This window comes from Periplaneta americana, chromosome 15 (genome assembly GCF_040183065.1).
Source record: "Periplaneta americana isolate PAMFEO1 chromosome 15, P.americana_PAMFEO1_priV1, whole genome shotgun sequence".
NCBI lineage: Eukaryota > Metazoa > Arthropoda > Insecta > Blattodea > Blattidae > Periplaneta > Periplaneta americana.
The window spans coordinates 94,634,192-94,656,436 of NC_091131.1; the positions used below are offsets into that span (position 1 = coordinate 94,634,192).

Below are 22,245 nucleotides of genomic sequence, written 5' to 3' on the forward strand. Positions count from 1 at the left end.
TTAATTCAATAACAGGGAGAGTCATCCTTCATACTATAAGCGGTATGTATGGTACAATAGTAGAGTCCTACAATGTTCGAACATGAGAGAGGCAACCAAGACATTACAACTTTATCTTATTTCATATGACAAACTAATCGCAAGATCTGTGCTAAACTCACTTAAGCGGTTAAAACGTGAATGTGTGGGAGTGGAGGATAGCGAATATTTTATAACAAGGTGGAACAAACACGACAGGCCTTCTTCTGCAGAGCGAACATCTGCGAATATCTTACTTCGCCATACTCGCCAAATTTGAACCGAACATAGCGCCTGTAATGCACGAAGCTAGTACACAGCGTTCGCCAGGTAAAATATCGTCGGCCATTCACTGTTACAGATTCAACGGGACTGCCGAAGAAATAGTGTATACATTTGCCTGGATCGAGCGTGGGAAGCGTTTTGTGTTGCGTAGCATGGACAAATAACACAGGCTGAAGGGATGTCAAGGCTAGAGCATTAGTATACAGCTAACTTCCATTCAGTGCAGTTCGGTTTAGTTCGTGAAATAATACAGTACATATTAAAGCAGTGAATCTTCATTTATGATATGTATATTATCAATAAATAGTACAAAAAGTGTCGTGCTATATTCTACGGAAATTTCCTAGCATTCTTGCTAGAATTTTTGTAGCTATATTTCACTATTTTCCTTGTAGATATATACAGTATTCTTCCAGTAATAAACTAATTTATTATTATTGTTATTATTATTATTATTATTATTATTATTATTATTATTATTGTTAAAACCAATTCAGCATCTAGTGAAAAAAGTAAGATAAATCGGCTCATTTTAAATAAGAAAATCGCATTGTAACCGAAGATAAATTCGAAGACAGTCTAGAATACTCTCTCACTTAGTCTATAATAAAATAAATCAATAAATTACGCCTGTAATGTGCTCGTAATGCACAAATCACGGGATTTTGCTGCTGAAGTCTGACGCGCTGAATCACCGCTAATGCGAGCAGTTACTTGCCCATGTTACTTTTCGAACGATTTTGTAGTTAAAAATCGGGGGTGGGGAAAATTCTTTAAGAAGCAACTACGGAATTAACAACACATTTTTAGCTTTAGAATACTAGCCAATTAAAGAAATGATACTTCTGAATAATTCATTTTTTTCTGTAATATTATTTTACATTTAGAACTAAAAAAACGTATTTTACAAACAACTTCAAATTAATGTAACTGAAAATATTGAGAATAGGACACATGTTTATATGACATTTTTTTCTCAAAATGTCTTTGGGAATATGCTCCTTAAGCCGCAATAACTCCTCGTGAATCACTCTGTATACAGTATAAACTGAGTAACTTGTAGCAAAATTTAATATTCATGATGTGAAACACATGACCTTACAGGGTTTTATTGGAGTCAGTTGTTAGTCTTCACTAGCGCGGCTTCACATTGAATTAATTCTATGGGATTACCACGGCTGCAAAAACCGAGTCTGTCACTAGGGTGGTCGGTAATGAGATTGTGTCAGTATTTATCGTACAGTGTCTAATTTAATAAAGGAATTGTCTTATGCTGGTGTCAATACTAATATAAAGCTAATGTAGTTCTAAGCGAAGGACAGTTAAAGTTGAAGAGAGATGGCTTTTGAGACAAACAGACGAGAAAATGGCGCGTTCGAGTAAGACTCGTTACCCAAAAATGAATGTACCGTGTTTGCTAGGAAGGCGAAGGAGGGTAGGAACAAAGAGAAAAATAAACAGAAATGAAAAAAAGAATAAAGAAATTGTTCCAGCAGAAGAAAAAAAATGATATAAAACAGAGAAGAGAAATTAAACACAAGAAAAATAAAGAATGAAATGGAGAAGAAAAACAGAAAGAAAGCTTTAAGAAAACAAAGAACGTAAGAGAGAAAAAAATACATTGCTCAAAATTGAGAAGTATTCATTTTGTACCGCATCATGTTAGAATTCTATTTACAAAACTGAAAAAAAAAAAAATCAATGGTTAAGTGACATAAATAACAGATATTGTATACAAAAGTTTAAGTTCAACAGTGACAAATTTAACATGGTACAGTATTCTTCTTGTAGACAGTGTCTAATATCGATTATTGCCTCCTTTGGCTTGGATGGCTGCTGTACAACGGCGATTCATGCTTCTAATTAGACGCTGGATACTCTCTTGCGGCAAAAGTCCCCACTCCCGCAAAAGTGCTTCTCCTGAAGCTTAATGGGTTTAAGGAGGCTTTCCCTCCTACGTACTTATTCTAATTGATTCTAGACCTGTTCAATTGCATTCAGGTCTGGGCTCAATGGGGGCCACTCCACTGAACAGGTCTAGAATCAATTGGAACAATGGGTACGGAAAAGATGACAGCCTCCAGAAATCCCTCGAACTTTGGGAGAAACACTTTTGCAGAAGTGGGGACTTTTGTTTCAAGAAAGTATCCGGCGTCTACAGGTATAATTTATTTATTTATTCCTTATTTTTTATTTCTTTATTATTTATTCATTTTATTATTTTTTATTTTCTTTCTTATTTATTTTTATTCATATTTTTTAGTTATTTATTTAATTATTTTTATTTATTCATTAACTTTTATTTATTGTTATTTATTTTTTATTTCTTGTTACTTCTTATTTTTTATTTATTTTTATTCATTTTTATTTATTTATTTATTTATGTATTTATTCATTTCCTTATATTTATTTTTTTATTTAATCACTTATTTATTTATTTTTTATTTAATTACTTATTTATTTCCATATTTATTTTTTATTTTGTTTTATTTATGTATTTATTTATTTTTTATTTATTTTTATTTATTTACGGTATCTATTTTTATTTATTTATTTATTTGGTGACAATAAAGACACGTGTCATTACAAGTTCCAGGTCGCATGGACCCTTGCCTTAACAAGAACATTCCTTAGTATAAACATGAATTCGTATTTGAGGTGTGTCCATCTTCTCCATCAGAAACAACAGGTAATTAGAAGCATGAATCGTCCAAGCCAAAGGGGACAGTACTTGATATTAGACACTGTCTATAAGAAGAATAAAGTGTTATATTTTTCTTGTTGAATTAATTTACAATTTGTATTCAATATCTATTGTATTAAACACTTAACACAGTTTCTCATTGCTTTTTATTTCAGTTTTGTAGAGAGAAGTTCAGTTTATGAAGGGGTGACAACGAGATGTGAGTTCATTTCTTACGCATATGGGTAAGCTACTAGTAAAATATTATAAAAATTACTCAACAAATGACATAAATATACGATGAAGAAATTATGATACCGCACCTAACAGCATTGAACTCTAAACCTTCAATACGTTCCCCTGTAAAATTCTGTCTGTGTGGGTTAGGACTATATGATTCTCACACCTTCATACCATTCTTCGGTTTACAAATGCATGCATTTCATAAAATTATAAAAATGTTAAGCTTTTACAAAATGACTACTTTCCAATTCTGAACAGTAAAAAAGAGGCAAAAAAACGATAAGGAATAGAAGAGAGAAAGTAACAATGAAAGAAGAAAAGAAAACCATGTTGGAAAAGTGAATAAAAACACGAAGATTTCGTGTGAATTGATGAAAAATCGACAGAATATTAGGCCTAAAAAAATTGAACAGAAAGGAAGAAGAGTAAAAGTGACAGGGGATTTGAGAAAATCGCTATGATTGCGTGTAACGTCTGTGCAGAAATTAGGGCAATGACATTAGGATAAATTAATATAGTTTGTAAGATTTGAGTTCGTGTAATGTACGGAAAGAAATGAACTATTAATAACAGTCAATCTCCAATAATAATAATAATAATAATAATAATAATAATAATAATAATAATAATAATAATAATAATAATAATAATAATGCATTATGCAGAATGTACGAGGCGCGTCCATAAAGTAACTTTCCCACTCGTCCCACAGCTAGCAAACCATATGTTGCGCGAAACGACTGCTTGTACGTGATAGAGTAATGTCCTGGCATGGCGCATGCGCTAACGGAACTTCCCGAGTGCTCTCAGTAGCTTCGTTTCATTGGTTGAAGATGGACGCTCCTATTCCAGCTCCCGCCGCGTGTGAAGTGCGATCAGTGATAAAGTTTTTGAATGTACAGGGCATAGCGCCAATTGAAATTTATCGTCAGCTGTGCCAGGTCTATGGGCCTAACATCATGAGCAAGCAGATGGTGCGTTGCTTCACAAGGTCGTCTGTGATGATGGTTGGCCTCCCACTGCGCTCCTCGTCGTACACATTTTGGCGTCCTGCTGAAAATTGTCTACAGCAGCGACGCACCATCTGCATGCTCATGACATCCATCTTCAACCAATGAAAAGAAGCTACTGAGAGCACTCGGGAAGTTCCGCTAGCGCATGGCCATGCCAGAACATTACTCTATCACGTACACGCAGTCGCTTCGCGCAACATATGGTTTGCTAGCTGTGGGACGAGTGGGAAAGTTACTTTATGGACGCGCCTCGTACTATTAAGAAGACAAATATATAACTGTTTCTGAGGCAGGGACTATAATTTTTTAATAATTTATTTATTTAAATTTATTTATTTAAATTCAAATATACAGAATAAAGAAATATAATTACAAAAACAAACAAAGAGAAATACAAATAAAATAATACAAGCAATATAAAAAGAAGATACAGTAGTATTAACAAAATTTGAGACCGAATGAGCAGCGCTCGTGCTCGGTCGCAGTTCAGATATATTATTAAAATTAAAAAAAAAAATAAAAAAAAAAAAAAAATAAAATAAAATAAAATAAAAATAAAAAAATAAAATAAAATAATAATAATACTAATAATATAAATAAATAAGTAAAATAAAATAGGAACTAAAATATAATTACAGCGGCAATGGAATTAAGTATATAATATAATATTAACACTAGAGAAGAATAATATCGCACGTGAAAAGTAGGATTAACACATATTTCAAAATTATAGAATACAAATATAATATAGGTTGATTAATTCATACACATAGGCTATAAATTTATTTAATCAAATTGAAGATATTAACACGTTTCTAATTTTCTTGTTATATGTTAGTGGGTTACATGTTAGAAGTTCTGGGTGTAATTTAGTTAAAGCATTGTACAACCGAGGGCCAAAATTTATGCTATGCTTTAGACCAGCAGATGTGAGACATTTAGGTTCTACTAATGTTGAATTAATATTTCGTCTTGTGTCATAATTGTGTGTCTGTAATACAAACTTATTACGATTTTTATGATAAAATTTTAAGAGCGTATACTTATAAATTTGTTCAATATTAAATACATTAAATTCAGAATAAATTAATTTAGTTGGATAATCGAAACGTTTCTTCAAACAAATTTTAATTATTCGTTTTTGTAGTAAATTTAACGGACTAAGATTAATTTTTGTACTTCCACCCCAAACAATTATACCATATTGAATGATAGACTGAATAATGGCCAAATAAACATTTCGTAGAACTCTAATAGGTAAGTAGCATCGAAGATTAACGAATTTATAAATTGTTTTACGAAGCCTCTTACAAAGATAAGTAATGTGATGAGGCCATTTTAAATTCTGATCAATAATGATACCCAGATATTTGACATACGTGGCTTCTTTCAAAGGTGGACATTTACAACTTTTGGGATCTAAACAATTTTCACTGTGTATTATTAGTCTATATTTATCGCTAAATTTTAAATTTTGAACACTGGCAGCTGTTAACGAAAAAGGAACTAAAGTTGATTTAGATATATTTAAAGAAAGGAAGTTGGAATTAAGCCATTTTTTAACAATGTTAGCACCTATATTAGCATTTCTATATGCTTCCTGCCAAGAAAAACCACTGAAAATAACTACTGTATCATCCGCATATGAATATATAGATCCATTAAATTTTTCTAAATTTATATTTAGCAGATCATTAACATATATTAGAAATAAAATAGGTCCCAAAATTGTTCCTTGCGGTACACCTATATCAATATATTTGTATTCGCTAAATTGATCTTCAATTTTGGTCATTTGCCTTCTGTTACTAAAATATGATTGGAATAATTTTAAAACTATACCCCTAACTCCAATAGTATGTAGTTTGTCCAAAAGTAAATTATGATTGATAGTGTCAAAAGCTTTCCGTAGATCCAAGAAAATACCCAAACATTTGTTTCCGATATCTAGTTCATTGATAATTTTTCCAGTAACATTAATAAGAGCATCATCAGTAGAAATATTATTGCGGAAACCAAACTGATTTTTAGAGAGGATTTTATGTTTTTCTAAATAATTTATTAATCTATTCTTTAAACATTTTTCAAGCAATTTGGAAAATGTTGGAAGTAAAGATATAGGTCTATAGTTATTTAAATTATTTTTATCTCCAGATTTGTATATTGGAATTACTATGGCACATTTCAGAACATCTGGGAATATACCTTGCACAAAACATAAGTTAAAAGTATGAACCATGGGTTTTAATATATATTTGATAATAATTTTGAAAGTATTATTTTTAATTCCATCTATACCAGGAGCAACATTATTTTTTAACTTCTTAACCAAAATAATAATTTCATCTTCAGTTACAGGGAAAAGAAACATGGAGGAAGCTAAATGTTCATCTTGTGTCTCATTTTGTAGAGAAGAGTTAAAATTTGACTTATTAATGTTAGAAGTAACTTTGTGTCCTATCTCTGAAAAATAATTATTAAATTCGTTTGCAATCTCTTTTCTGCAATTTAATATTTCGCCCTTATCGTTTTTTAACTCCTTGATTGGCTGTTTATTTTGTACATTTACATCTGTAGCTTCATTTATAACTTGCCAGAATTTTTTAGGTTCATTTTTGTATCTATCAAATTTGGATTCATAATATTTAATTTTCGTTTTTCGAATGATAAGAGTTAACATATTTCTATATGCTCTGTAGTAATTTTTTAGTTGTACGTTACTTGGATTCTTTTTAACTTTTAAAGCAAGTTTGTCTCTTGTACGAATAGAATTAATAATGCCGGCCGTGATCCAGGGTTTTATTTTCTTGGATTTATTAGAAATTTTCTGATTACTGTTTATAATAGTATGTTTATCTATATACTTTATGATTAAATTGTAGAAAATTTGAAAACAGGCATTGGCATCATTACAATTATAGACCGACTCCCAGGTTTCTTTTAGAAAATCTGTAATCAAATCAGGATAATTAATTTTTTGCATATTTTGTGATGAGAGAGTAACAGACGGCCTGGAATTGTATTCATTGTTAGACATTTTTAATAAACTAAAAACAATATAGTGATCGGTAATAGCACTAGATAGAACGCCAGGTATGAAGCTATAATTATTTTGAGTTTTTAGAAATATATGGTCGATGCATGTGCCAGAAGTTATTGAAGGCCTAGTGATGGCATTTAAATAATTTACAAAACCATATTCATGGAGAACATTCATATATTTACTGCCAATTAAATCTATACTATTTTCTAATATGTCTATGTTTATGTCTCCAACAATAATATGGTTGCGACAACCTTCTAAATTGGATAAATACTGTTCTAAATTGTCTATGAAATCATTTTTATTGTTTTTAGGGGATCTATAAATGGCGGTGAAAAAAATTTCACTCTTATCAAGCTTAATCTTAAAATGAAGTGAATTACAGTGCTCAATTTCAGCTTCTATTACACTAATATCAATGCTATTTTTAAAGTATATTACTATTCCATCGCATTTATTGTATTTATTAACTTTTACCAATTTATTGTATCCATTAATATCATAGCCAAAATCGTGACATAACCAAGTTTCCGTTAAAATGATAATGTCAAAATCATGAGTGAAGCTTTGTAATAATGCACATAATTCCAGGAAATTTCTGTTTATGCTACGTATGTTTAAATGAATAAATTTGAAATCATGAAACGAGTTACAAATGTAATTGTTGCAAGAGGTGATATCGTTAAAGACAGCTGTTTTTAAATCGTTATTGTCACAGTATAAATTAAGTTGTTCTAAATGACCGTTTACTTCCATTATTGCAAGTAATATTACAAAGCATTACTACAATTAGCATGACAGTTTTTTTTTTAATTATTTGTGAATTGTAATTATTATTGGGTACTGAATTCACAGTCTTTCTAAGTCAGAGACTGAATTTATTTTACTTACAGAACTGCTTTCATTTTCACGTACAAAGATATTACAATCCTTGGTCCATACAAACTTGTATCCCTTCATCTTGGCGACGTCCCTGGTTTTACGCAGCAGATCTCTGGTAGCCACGGTCAAATGGTCTGCTGCAGTGAATCTCCCTAGTCCTAATTAACTGGTATACTTCACAAAAGCATGCGAGAATAACCAGTAAATGGTTTTATTGTTATTTATCCATCAGTAACGTATTTGAGTAATGCCAACCATGTATTAAATTTCTATAATTATGCATGTGTTGTGCACGTGTCTGTTTAGCGTCCACGTCAAAGCAAAACTGAATAACATATTTTAAAATATATTGCAATACAGGCTTTGTATACATGCAAAATTCCCTTCGTGTATACAGGAATGACTCGTTCGTAATTTTATCGGATATGACGTAAGCATTTCCATGGAAATCGGAAGTATAATTTCTGTTCCACAAATTTCTTCCATTTTTATTGTTAATGTAGGTCGAATATATGCGTAACACGCCAAAAAGACGTAGAAAAGTTTCGGGGAGATGAATTGAATATTGAACAACGTAGTAAGCTGGAAAACGATTTCCTTGATCTATGTTCCAGGTTCATGGATAGCCAAAGTTTCTGACGCTAGCATGGGCAAGAAGAGAATATCAGCCTGACATTAACAGCTTACGAACTGGAAGGACCTAACAAAGAACTGGGTTTTTTGACGTGAATACGTCTGTTCTTTCGGTCTGAGGTATAGATGGCAGTATGAAAACGACACGCGACACTTTTCGACACGCCGCGGTCAATCCTTACAATATATCTCAGAAACTATATCTAGAACTAAGTGACATATACCATCATGTAGACGACACAACATGTTCATAATATGTATATGTGTACAATGTTCGCCAATACGATCATATTTCACCATTTCTCGAATCTTTATCTTGGCTCCGGCTCAACGACCTCAGAACTTTACACTGTCTTTCTCTTTTATTTCAAATTCTGCGCACCTCAACCCCAAGTTATCTGTCGTCTCGTCTTGTGTATTTATTCTCTAACCATAACCTAAATACAGTGAAACCTCTCATTTACGGACATCGAAGGGACGTAACAATCTGTCCCCATCTGGGAGGTGTCCTTTATTGGGAGGGAGGCTCCCCAATGTAACAGTATTTTATAATATGCATTATGTATCCCTTCAAGCTTTAAATGGAATGTATTACTGTAGTTTAATTCTAAATACAGTATACTGTACTACAGTAAATTCTTTACAACTTTGAAATACAGTAGATAAATCTGAAAAAGGAAAATATAGTACTGTACCATGCAATTTTATTTTAGGCCTACAGTTATGCAGTATTGTAATTTACAGTTTTCAACTTAACCTTTACGTTCAGGTGCCATGTCTCTCGAAACAGAACAACTGATTGAAGTGAAGAGAATAATCCTACTAACCCCATCAAGTGTCGAATACAATTTCACGATCGCGGAAACCTTGGACCCATCAGACAGGTTAAATTTTGTGACTTTGTTTGTCCTCCCGCTTCCAGCTAACAAGGGGTAGTCAGCTGTGCTAGTAATCAGCATACGAGACCCTTATGTTTCATGTTAAGGAATTACTGTACAGTTCTCAAAACTAAATTTCCCATTATTGTAACACATTAGGTCTTGAAATCCAAGTTCTGTCCGCAGTCAACAGGTAAAGCAAGCTTTAGGACTGTGAAACAGCTGTCCGTGTCCGTGTCTGTGAATGTCTGAAAACGAGAGTTTAATTTATCATTATTTCTATATTAATTCAGTTGGGACATAAAAATCTGTCAGTATACGAGGAGTGTCCGCATCTTGGAGGTATCCGTAAGGAGAGGTTTCACTGTACTCGATCTCATATCACTGGTACGTTGAGTATACCTCATCATAACACTTCTCGATACTCATCATTCACCGTTTCAATTTCTCGTCATTGGAACTCCCTACCTCATACCTTAAGGGGCTGTCAGACATTTAATAATTTCAAAACCCGGTTGTCAGCTAGACTGCTTAGACTGTGAGCTTTCCTAAAATACAATTTTTCTAATGTATGATTTTTATTTTTAACATATAAATTTTCTTTATTATTTTAACAATTTCTTCGATTCACATTACTGTAATTGATTCTTAGAATTACTTGTAACTAAACTTATTTTCATTTTGTTATTATTATTATTATTATTATTATTATTATTATTATTATTAATTGTATATTCCTGTATTTTGCCATTTTTATATTTGCTATTGTTCTAATACTGGTTGAGTGGAAGAGAAGGCTTTATGGCCTTAACTCTGCCAGTAGAAATAAATCTACTAAATAAATAAATAAATAAATAAATAAATAAATAAATAAATATGTATGAAAAACATAACAATCACATTTGCTGATGACGTTATCATAGCGCAGCGAGGGAAAACATAATGGCACGGATTGCAGCTCCGTTTTGTTTTAGTATTGGCTGTAACTTCAGACTGAAGTATTTAAATAATCGAGATGTCATATGAAAGGGAATGAACAGTTATTTAAGGCATAATACACTGCTGTGAAGAGATATTTAAAACAAGCGAATGGTGTGCGTGTAAAATGAAAGTTGGCAACAGAACTTCAACATGTGGAAGATTGTTGCTGAACAAATCAAGACGAAATTTATGAAAGAGCATCAGGAGAGGACATCGAGACGAAACGATTGGTGTGCCTAAAAGTAATGCTCAATGTTGTAGGGATTATAGGGCACATCTTAAAGCCGAGCGTCAGAACGAATAAGACGCGCACGCCGCGAGCGAGTGCAGTGTTTCTTCGTGTGTTGTGCCTAATATCGACATTAAAAGGCGTCGTGAAGTATGAGAGCAACCTGACGATACGATTCGTGTGCCTAAAAATAATTCGAAGCCCAAAATAAATCGTAACATTTTATTTCACCAGATCACGCCTAAACACTTGCGATTATATCCAATACAGCCTAATCCCATTTTGTTTAACAGCTGTCAATTGGGTGAAAAGTATGTCGTTCATGGTTATTTGACATACAGTAGGTCATCTTACAGAATTTTTCTCACTCAATTTCAGGGCAAAACGATCACATCTGGTAAAGTAAGAAGGTTTTCATTAATTTAGAAAGGAGTTAGTGAGAGAATTCCAGAAAATTAAAATTCCTTGAAAAAAAAAAAAAAAGCTCTTTTATTCGCGGAAAACATTAAGAAAGGGTAACTTCAGTAATGAACTTATGGTTCAACAAAAGCAAGGAAAAGATCGCAGAATGGCAGCTCTTTCTTCTTTAATTACCGTGTAAATATGCTGTTTGCAATTTTTATTCTAAATTGTTTAATATAATTTTAATTTAAGAGGGTTGTTTTTAATTCATCTAACTGGAACTCATTTATGTTCTGTAAGAAAAACGTATCAGATATGTATTTAAGCCCAAACAGAATGAGTGCTCAACAGAGTTCTTAATAAGTCTAGCTTCGACGCTGTTGTTACAAAGTCTAATACGAAATGGAGGAAATACTTAAGGTGTAACCTAGAAACTTTTATTAAAAACTGTGGTGTCTCGCAATCCGTATCAATAATTTATGCGTATGTTCCATTTATAACTTCAACAGGTAAGACAATATATTTAGGTAGTATAAAAACGTAAGAACGTATGCATGTTAAGTTAAATCTTGGCTTGAAACCTGATTAATTTCTAATGACAGGTTAAAAGACAACAGATTCAGTTATGTACTGATAGTCATAATGTAGTATTCACACAATATCTTACCTTCTAGCTTTGCATTCAATAAAACTGAGATTTTATCCGCCGTTATTCTTTCACACGTGACTTTAGATTCCATCTCCAGGTTGCCGGCACAACAGACACACTTCGGCGCTTGCGTTTATCGATCTGATAGAAATACTGACCTTGACATACACGTACTCGAGGGAGTAGTTCGAAAACTTGAAGCGATATTTTGATATAAATAAAAAAATGTTATAGGCCAGAGTATTCAACCTTCGTAAACAAAGGGTCATATTAAAAGCATATTTTTTCTATTTTAATTTTATATGATAATTTCAAATGTAATTCAAACCACAGTGTTTCTAAGACGATGACATCGCATCGTTAAGAAAAACGGAGAACAATGCTCCAAAACTTGTGTACAACATACACTTGACTGCATAAATTATAGGAATTATTTCCTTCACTCTTCACTGCTTAGTATCGAATTAGTCATTAGTCATGTTCAATGAAATCAAAATGAAATTGTCATCAGAAGTTCTGTATGAAAAATCAGAACGAAATAGTTAACAGACTTTTCAATGAAAGTCAAAATGAATTAATAACCAGAAGTTTTAAATGGAAGTCAAAATGATTTAGTCATCAGGCGTTCTGAATGAAAAATCAAAATGAATTAGACAACAGATTATTAAATGAAAATCAAAATGGATTAGTGACTAGAAGTTTTGAATGGAAGTCAAAATGATTTAGTCATCAGACTTTTGAATGAAAAATCAAAATGAATTAGTCAACAGAGATCTGAATAAAAATCAAGACGATCAAGATCAAAATTAAATAATTTCCAGAAGTTTTTTAACGAAAAATCAACATAAATAAGTCATTCTACACTTTTAATGAATGCAAACATGAATTAGCTACAGCACGTCTTGAATTAAAATCAGGAATTAATCACAATAGCTTTTGAATGAAAATAAAGCTGAATTAGTTGTTAAACTTGTTGAATGAAAATCTAACTGATATATTCACTAGATATTTTTAATGAAAACCAAAATAAATTAGTCACGAGACGTTTTGAATAAATATCAAACTGTATTAGTCACTAAATGTCTCGAATTAATATCGAAATGAATTAGTCACCAGGCATTTTGAATGAAATTCAAAATTAATTAGTCAGAAGATATATGGATTAGTCACCATACACTTTGAATATGAACAAAATTGAATTGTTCAATAATCGTTTTGAATGAAAATGAATTAGCCACCTCAAGTTTTAAATGAAAATCACGAATTAGAGACTATAGGTTTTGAGTGAAAATCAAACTGGATTAATGACTACATGCCTTGAAAGAAAATCAAAATTAATTAGTTCTTTGGCGTTTTGAATGAAAATAAAACTGAATTTCCAGATATTTTATAAGAAAATTAAAACGAGTTATGAGATGTTTTGAATGAAAATAAGAATTATCCACCAGACATTTTGAATTAAAATCGAATTACATTAGTCACTAGGGGTGCTATTCATAGACATTTCGCAGCACGCGCTACGAGCGTACTAAGCTAGCCCCGGCTATCCACTGGTTACTTGTACAGAATTCAAATCATATCCTATCGCTAACACTGGTTTATGAATACGAAAAACGCTGATCATCCACTGGAAACCCGCGCTAAAAATGTCTATGAATACGGCCCTATATGTTTCGAGTAACAATCGAACTAAATTAGTAACCAGAAGTTTTTGAAAAGAATCAACATGAAATAGTCACTGGACGTTTTGAATGAAACCAAACTGAATTAGTCATAACATGTTCTACTTAAATGAAAGTCAAGAAAGGCACTGAATGAAAATCAAACTGGATTACTTACCAGGTGTCTTTTGATTGAAATCAATATAAATCAGTTTCTAGGCGTTCATAATGAATATCAAACTCAATTAGCCACGAGATATTTTCTATCAAAATTAAAACGATTTTCGAGATGTTTTGAACGAAATTAAAAACAATCCAAATGTTTTCAATGGAAATCAAACTGAAGCAGTCACTAGACGTTTTAAATGAAAATTAAATTAATTAATTATGCCTAAAATATTTTGGATGAAAATCAAAATGAATTAGCCACTGGATTTTTCAATGAAAATTAAACTCAGTCACCAAATTGGAACGAGTCACAAGATGTTTTAGATAAAAATCAAAATAAATCAGACAGACGTTTTGAATGAAAATCGAGGTGATTAGGTATTTTGCATGAAAATTAAAATGAATCACCGGATGTTATGATTAGGCCTAAACATCAAAATAAATCAGTCACTACCGGTAAACTTTAAAATGGGAAATCAAAATGAAATTAGCCACCGGATTTTGTATAAAAATGAAAATGAGTCATCAAAATATGTTCTAAGTAATAACGAATATGAATTAGTCGCCAGATTTTTTGTATGAAAATAAAAATTAAATTCGCCAGAGGTTTTGAGTAACGGTTATGGGGAGAGTAGTTTATTAAACATAATAGACAAACACTGAACCCTGCATATGAACAGGAAAAAGGATATGTTGAAATTAGATTATACGCTAAATGATGGTGGAGGTATTGTAGCAGTATTAAATACAGCAGAAATGAGTGTTTGGGGGGGGGGGAATAAAAAATTGGGGCTTCCGGGGTGTGGGTATGGGGCGAGAGAAAAGTAGTATAAGTTGGGAGGGTCATTGTATTTTCTATCTAGTCTACTGGGACTAAGAGATACATGAACTCATGGTGCATACTTTGCTATCCCCATGCTTAAAAATCACAAGTACGATTGTATATGAATGCTACTTTTACTATTTGTACGGTTAACATACTAGGACCTATTGAGAACATTCACCAGCTTTTTCGATTAGCAATCTTCTTGCCCACGAACTTTTCGCCCATGTGGTCATTTTACCCATTACCGTTTACGCCCATTGATAATTACGGACACGATTTTTTCGCCTATGAATGTTTGACCCACGGAAATTTTTGCGGGATGTTGTCCTCGTCCTTATACAGAGTATTAAAAAAAAGTATCCAATATTTTAGGAGGTGATAGCATGCATCAAAACAAGAAAATAATGTCTAATAAACATGGGTCCTACAACACATACTTTCTGAGATCTGAACACTTGTTCGTAGGAGGTGCTCAATGTGACGTCCATTTATGGCAATGCATTTCTCTGCCCTACAATACATCAGACTACCAGATAATCATACCACAGTTGACACCCTTGGCATGGAACAATGATACATCGTAAGGAATACTGAAAACGAAAGTCTGGTTGCGGATATGAGTGAGGTTCAGCAGAGATGGTGTGCTGAATTTTCGTAATCAGCATGTGTGGGCTGATGAAAATCTCCATGCATTTGAAGAAACAGGAAATCAGCACCGATTCTCAATCAACGTATGGGCAGGTGTTCTTGGTGATAGATTAATAGGGCCATACGTGCTACCACAAAGACTTTCAGGACTTTCTTATTAATGTTTGCCTGCCTTGCTGGAGAATGTGCCATGTCAGCAGAGACTAAAGATGTGGTTCATGCACGATGGCGCACCAGCACATTTTCTCCACAATGTGCGTGAACACCTGATGCTGACATTTCAGGACTGCTGGATTGGTCGGGGATGCCCCACACCTAGGCCTGCTCGTTACTCAAATCTAAATCTCCTAGACTTTTGGTTATGGGGGCACATGAAGGAACTAGATCAATTTCAGAGTACGTGATTCTTTACGCAGAAGGACAGAGAAATGCATTGCCATGAATGGACGTCACTTTGAACACCTCCTATGAACAAGTGTTCAAATCTCAGAAAGTATGTTTTGTTGGACCCATGTTTATTAGACTTTATTTTCTTGTTTTGATGCATACTAGCACCTCTTAAAATATTGGATACTTTTTTCTTTTAACATCCTGTATGTTTGATAGTTTTGAACTGTGGCATCAATTTGATTTTGGTTTAGCAGATATTTCTTATTAATGGGCCTCCTAAAATTTGTATGTTCTCCTTTCAGTTGCACAATGGTGGCGTGATTTTCATTTTCTTCCTTTCGTACTATGTGCTCCAAGAATTACCAGTGACGCATGGTGCGTGATGATTAATTTTTGGAACTTTGCATGCCATCCTTCCACTACATTGTTCGTGCGCTGTTGGTCGGAGAGTAGCCTACGTTCCACACTTCTGGGGGGAAACGTGGTGGCACAGCTCCATGGCGCCCTCGTAGGTATGTGACTACATATTTTATAGAAAAAAAATTAATTACTCCAGAATGAATTAACTTAGATCTGTGAATTTTGGGATAGAGTTATACATATCTGAAAAACTTCTTGTGCAATCATTGCTTTTTGTTTTGTTGTGTATTCCAGATTATTTTTCTTTTCCTTTAGGAGAAATTGCCATTTTCTAAAATTCTCCTGAGCTTGAAATTCACTGTAAATTGACCCGGATCTGCTACTGCCATTTACATAACATTGTGAGTTGATAACATTGGTCAATCAGCTTATTCCCTCCATTTTTAGTAATCAGCTGTGGAGTTTGCTACATGTGTGGAAAGGTTGGATTTCTTCCTTGAAAAAAAATGAAAATAGGTCAAAATTCAGTGAGTTTCGACTTGAATTTGCGGATTATTTGGATGTGGAAGAATGACTGGAGATAATCTAACTCCATTTCAAAATTCATTGATCTAAGTCAACCCATTGTGGAGTAATTAATTTTTTTGCTACTAAATATATTAATTATTCAATAAGTTTCACAACAGACAAATTGTTACGTGATTCACAGTTTGAAAGATAGACAGACTGGGCTTGCAGTAAAAATTGAGGGGTTATGTGGACTAACAACCTAAGTGACTGTAAGTCGTTATTTCAGAGATCACATTTTCCGACACCCTCTTGTGTGCTTTATATTGTAACAAAATATTGTTTCTCTACCTTAATCCTAGAGGGCAGCAGAAGCAGAAGCTTTTTCTTACTGATTGTCTAGCGGCCCGACTGCTTTGTGTCTGTTCAGTGTAAACATAAATGGAGACTGATTCTGACAATGAAAGTGGTGCTGCGTATGGAAGTACTATATCCACGAGAGGTGTGAGAAGAAAAATAAGGAAAAGTAACTTAGTTGGAAAAAAGAAAGTGCAAAGAAGAAACGTAGGCTAATTCCGGTATAGGTTACCTTTCAAGGAGCTGTAAAACAATAGCCGCGAAATGATTTGCTGTTGTGAAAACATGTTGTAAATTGAATTATGCAGATAAATTCAGTCCTCTCGATCAGCAAAGACTTTTCAGTGGATTTTGGAGTAATGGAGAAAAACAACTGCAGGACACAATGTTGTTAGGTTACATTGAAGAAAAAAAACCTTTCCGTAACACAAAGAAACCTATATCTGGAAGAAATAGTCAGTATTCATTTGTATACAAAGTGAAATTAGAGGGCACTAATGTCACTGCATGTAAAGGAATTTTACTAAAAGTGTTGCAAATACAGAAGCCCGTATGTAAACATGTCAGCAAGCTTTGAAAGTGGGGACTGTTGCTACAACTGAAAATCGTGGAAAACACACAAATCGACCAAGGAAGACTTATCAAGAAATATGGGATGTGGTAAACGTACACTGGAGTTTATTCCTTCTAAGACGTCACATTATTCAAGACGCAGTTCTGCTAGACGGTACTTTGATGATCCCACTTTAAATGTTGTCACTTTGTTTGAGTCCTTCCAGCAATATTACTTTGAACAAAAAGGAAAAAAAATTGTCAATGAAATATCAAACTTATCAATTCTTCAGAGAAAACAGCTGTTACAGTTTCAGAAAACCAAGATCCGATATTTGTGACTACTGTAGGGAAACTGAACTTATGTTAAACGTGAATCCCAATGATCGACTATGGGATTCATCTTAGAAATGTTCAGAAATACAACAGTCTTAAAGAGGAATATCTTGAAAAAGTGAAGAATTTTCCGAATCAAGATATTGACACTCTTGTACTAGAATTTGATTGTAGTCAAAATTTGGCTATTGAGGCTTAATGTAACGGCGCAGTTCTATAAGCAGTGATGGATCTGAAGTCACCGATGAAGATGAATGAAAACTATGTTTGTTTTGTACATTAAATTTCAGGTTTAAAAACCCAAAACTTTTTATTTAATATGATAAAAATGTATGAACAAAGGTAAACATAGTTCAAATATTAATATGTCTTTAATTTAACTTATATAATGAAATCATTAATTAATTTTGTATATATTATTTTCAGAGTATAGTACGAAAGAATGGAGTTTATTTATGCATTTGTGTTATTGTGCAGTAAAGTACAAAGTTAACAGAAGTGTTTCTATTCTTATGTTACATAATATTCTCTGATAGAAACCATTTATTGGTGTTATGTGGACTAACAACTTAAAAGGAAGTCGCTATTAACATTTTTTAAATATTGTAGTTCAATAATAGCCATTACTTCGGTACATTTTTGTGTTTAAGGAATGCTATATTGATAATGTATATTTTAAAAGTTTGGTGGAATATCATAGGAACACACAAAAAGTAATATCGTAATTTTCAACTTCAGTTTACTTAAAAGTATGATCTTGCACTTTAGCCGTTAGTCCACGTAACCCCTCAATTGAACTTTTCACAGGCATTTGATCCCTGTATAAACATCAGGAGGGTTTCATATAAGAATAAGGACAGAAGTGAAACATCACTTATGGCGGGGTGTCCTTAAAATTTTGGTAAGAGTGTACTTTCTAGGCTGCCTCGCATACACATATAGGCTATAAACGTCAACTGAACAGAGAGTAAATATAAATCTTCTTAGACCTCATTTACAAAAATAGCTGTTGGATAAATTTTCCCAAGCACATAGGTTCCTATCTTTAATCTTCCATCAATTGAAGAACCCAGAAAGCAATGGTCTTAGACCCTACGATTTGCTTTGAACGAGACACAAATCAAGCACTGCAGATAAATGATGACAAGCGAGCTAAATATGTACCCTGTCTTCCATACCTCAGTGAAAATATGGCATTTCGCTTTACAACTGGGATGTTACAGGCTTACTATTTGGAGCAAGGGGTTGTTCACCAAAATTTACATGTAATATCCTTAAATCCTTTAAAATTCCCTTTTACGAGGTTCAGAAGATTGTAATGGAAATTCTGAAGGCCTCTCTTCAAATTCTACACTATCATCTATATGTTAACACGTAAATTTTTGTTTTAATGTACAAATCGAATCATTATTTTGCTCATTTCATTTCCCTTATCTTTTATGTTTGTTAATTCCGGATCCCAGTGGTCAACCTCACTTGAGGACGGATGATTTGAAATAAATCTTAGTGGTACCAGCATCAACATAATAACAAAAAAGTATAACCACAACCTCAAATATTACATTTCAATTTAATACTATCTACTAACCACAACCTCAAATATTACATTTCAATTTAATACTATCTACTAACCACAACCTCAAATATTACATTTCAATTTAATACTATCTACTTTATTAAATACGTATATTAATTATTTCACAATTATATATGTACAAATTCTACTTACCTTTGTTTTATTCTTAGCTTTTGTTGCTCGCTCTGTAACACAGGTCATCTGTCCAACACCTCCACCAATTTCTGCCTGCGGCCAGGCTTCCACATTTCCACCAGCTCTATGCCTTCTAATTCCACTTTCTTTCTTAGGTCTTGATTCCCCTGGGAATATATTTATGGATCCAGAGATTTTTAATCCATTCTCGACTATTTGCTTCTCATTATACTGAATAGAAGTAGGTATTTCAATTGTGCAAAAATTATATTTAGATATTTATAGAAATACAAAATTTTCTTTTATTAGGCTATACTGTATGCAAATGCAGTTTTTCCAATAAGGTTTACTTATACTTAAATTTTATGAACAAATTTAGATAGGAAAATATGAATATCAAATGTAACAATTTTTATTTATTTATTTAAGATTATTTGAAACGTTTGTAAAGATACTGCAAAAAATGGCTACTTTCTTGTTCAGGTTTATTTTACTTACATATGTGACTCTCTAAACATGAGGTTTCTGGATTCACACAATACGTATCCATCCTGGCCTATCCCCAGCTGTATCAGTAGATTCTCCGATAGTTATTAAAGCTTGATGAACTTGGTCTTTCCATTCATGTCTTGGTCTGTTGAAAGGTCATTTGCCATTCGGTTCCAAATCAAAGAAGTCCTTAACACTGAAGTTTCTTCTCTACGCCAGATGTGATCTAGGCAACTTAAACATCAGCTGTTGACTATAGCTGTGACATAACGTTCATTGGAAATACTTCTAATTTCCTGCTTTTTTTTTTTTTCTCGAAATCTCCATTAACCATTTTTTACTATAGCATCCAAAATCATTTTCGGTATGTCCAAGTATTTGAACCATAAAATAAAACAGTTTGGACAATGGTTTCATAACACCTTAATTTAGAAAGTATAGATAGTACCAGTATCGGTATTTTGAATTTTAAAATTTTATTGAGGGCATTTATTGGCATTAAAAATTCTTTGGAATATTTCTATCTCCACTTGATTTTAACTTGTGATCTTGCACTCAAGATAAGTATATTCTGAGACTTGTTCAAACTCAAAATTATCAATTCTAAAAAAAAAAAGTGGAGATCTATCATTGGTAAGTAAAGTTTACTTAATGTTACAAGTAAGAATTGTGTAAAGCTCTTACAATTCGCTTCAACTCAAGAACTGAAAATTACGGATACTTTCTTCCCCAGTAAATTTATTCATAAAGCGTTTTGGAATTCTTCAGATCATAAGGAAATACCAAAATCAAACTGATCAGATTCTCGTCAAATTGATCATAATTAATTGATGAACTAGTGGACTTACTCGTATTAAATATGTAATATTTGTCAGGCTTACAGCTGTTTCAGTGCTTCACGCACCATCACCATAGTCTGATGATGGTGCGTGAAGCACTGAAACAGCTGTAAGCCTGACAAATATTACATATTTAACACGAGTAAGTCCACTAGTTCACCAATTAATTATATTCAAGTGTTAAAAGTGGTGTACGCAAGATTCAAAATGGATTACCAAAAAAATTGATCATGTTCTCATGTGGATAAAAGACAATGTAAAATTATTTTGGATGTAAGGTATTTCAGAAATGCTGACCATAATCTTATCTTTGTTCATGTTTAACGTATGAAATTGGTGTATTGCTGTTTTCATATTTGTTTTGTTCCGAGTAGGCCTAATAATCGTTACATACAAAGGATATGTGTAGGGGAAAAAATAACTAATAATGCTGTCGTGTCACCTTACTGCTAGTATTACTTACAATTTACAAGTCAACAATTTTTCTTTTTCTTTCGCAGAACAGTGAAAATCATATACGAAATTATTGACTATAATAAGCTAACAACAGCCAGTAACTTTCCACGTGGCTGAATAACAGTTTTTTTTCCATGTCATTGTCAAAAGAAAGAAAGAAACTGCATTTTACATAAAACACACTAATCAGCGACAGCTAAAGTTAATGGTTAAAATGACATTTCATTTGCCTTTTTAACTGCTACTACTTACAATTTACAAGTCAACAATTTTTCTTTTTCTTTCCGCAGAACAGTGAAAATCATAAACGAAATTATTGACTATAATAAGCTAACAACAGCCAGTAACTTTCCACATGGCTGAATAACAGTTTTTTTTTCCATGTCATTGTCAAAAGAAAGGAAGAAATTGCATTTTACATAAAACACACTAATCAGCGACAGAAAAAGTTAATGGTTAAAATGACATTTCATTTGCCTTTTCAACTGCTATTGGAAAACATAGCACTTGATATGGTTCCTCATCAATTTACCCTTCTCATCAGCCAGTCCAGTAGACGAAGTATGGACATTATGTCTATAGCCTTCTTTACTATATTGGATTGCTATTTATAGAGTGTGGGAAATTCCTCAAAAATATTAAAAACGATAATATAACACAGTTCATAGTAGACGCCGATCCAGTTAAATTACTCAGGCATTAGTAGGCCTACAGGTTTTATTTCAAATTTTATAGCTCACTTCATTTTTTACAGTATATATTATAGTGATTTAGTTGGAAAAAATTATTTACAGGGACTCATCTTATAAATTTAGCAATCTCCAAATGCATTCATACTGGGTGTCAGGTTTGGCATCCTCATGTTTCCGACATGCATATATTTTTATTTTCTGGAATGGCATTCCGGTGTGTTCCAGTCCAACTAAATCACTGATTGTGAGTATATACCCGTATAGAAACTTCTTACAGTGATTCCGACATGATGTGGAATGTTTGTTTGTTAGTT

At 32.8% G+C, this 22,245-nt stretch overlaps 1 protein-coding gene and 1 long non-coding RNA gene across 2 annotated transcripts in view; one reads left to right on the forward strand and one right to left on the reverse strand.

Moving 5' to 3' along the window:
- LOC138715208 (carotenoid isomerooxygenase-like) overlaps window positions 1-14,531 on the reverse strand; it is a 185,093-nt gene extending 170,562 nt beyond the window's left edge. Inside the window, exon 1 of the mRNA XM_069847863.1 lies at window positions 11,958-14,531. Coding sequence (XP_069703964.1) covers window positions 11,958-12,030 — 73 coding nt within the window. The 5' untranslated portion in view covers window positions 12,031-14,531. The remainder of the gene's footprint in view (window positions 1-11,957) is intronic.
- On the forward strand, window positions 1,607-18,257 carry LOC138715209 (uncharacterized). The gene is made up of 3 exons (XR_011336184.1): window positions 1,607-1,682; window positions 15,935-16,144; window positions 16,862-18,257. It is a non-coding gene; the product is annotated as an uncharacterized lncRNA (long non-coding RNA).
- The last annotated feature ends 3,988 nt before the right edge of the window (window positions 18,258-22,245 follow it).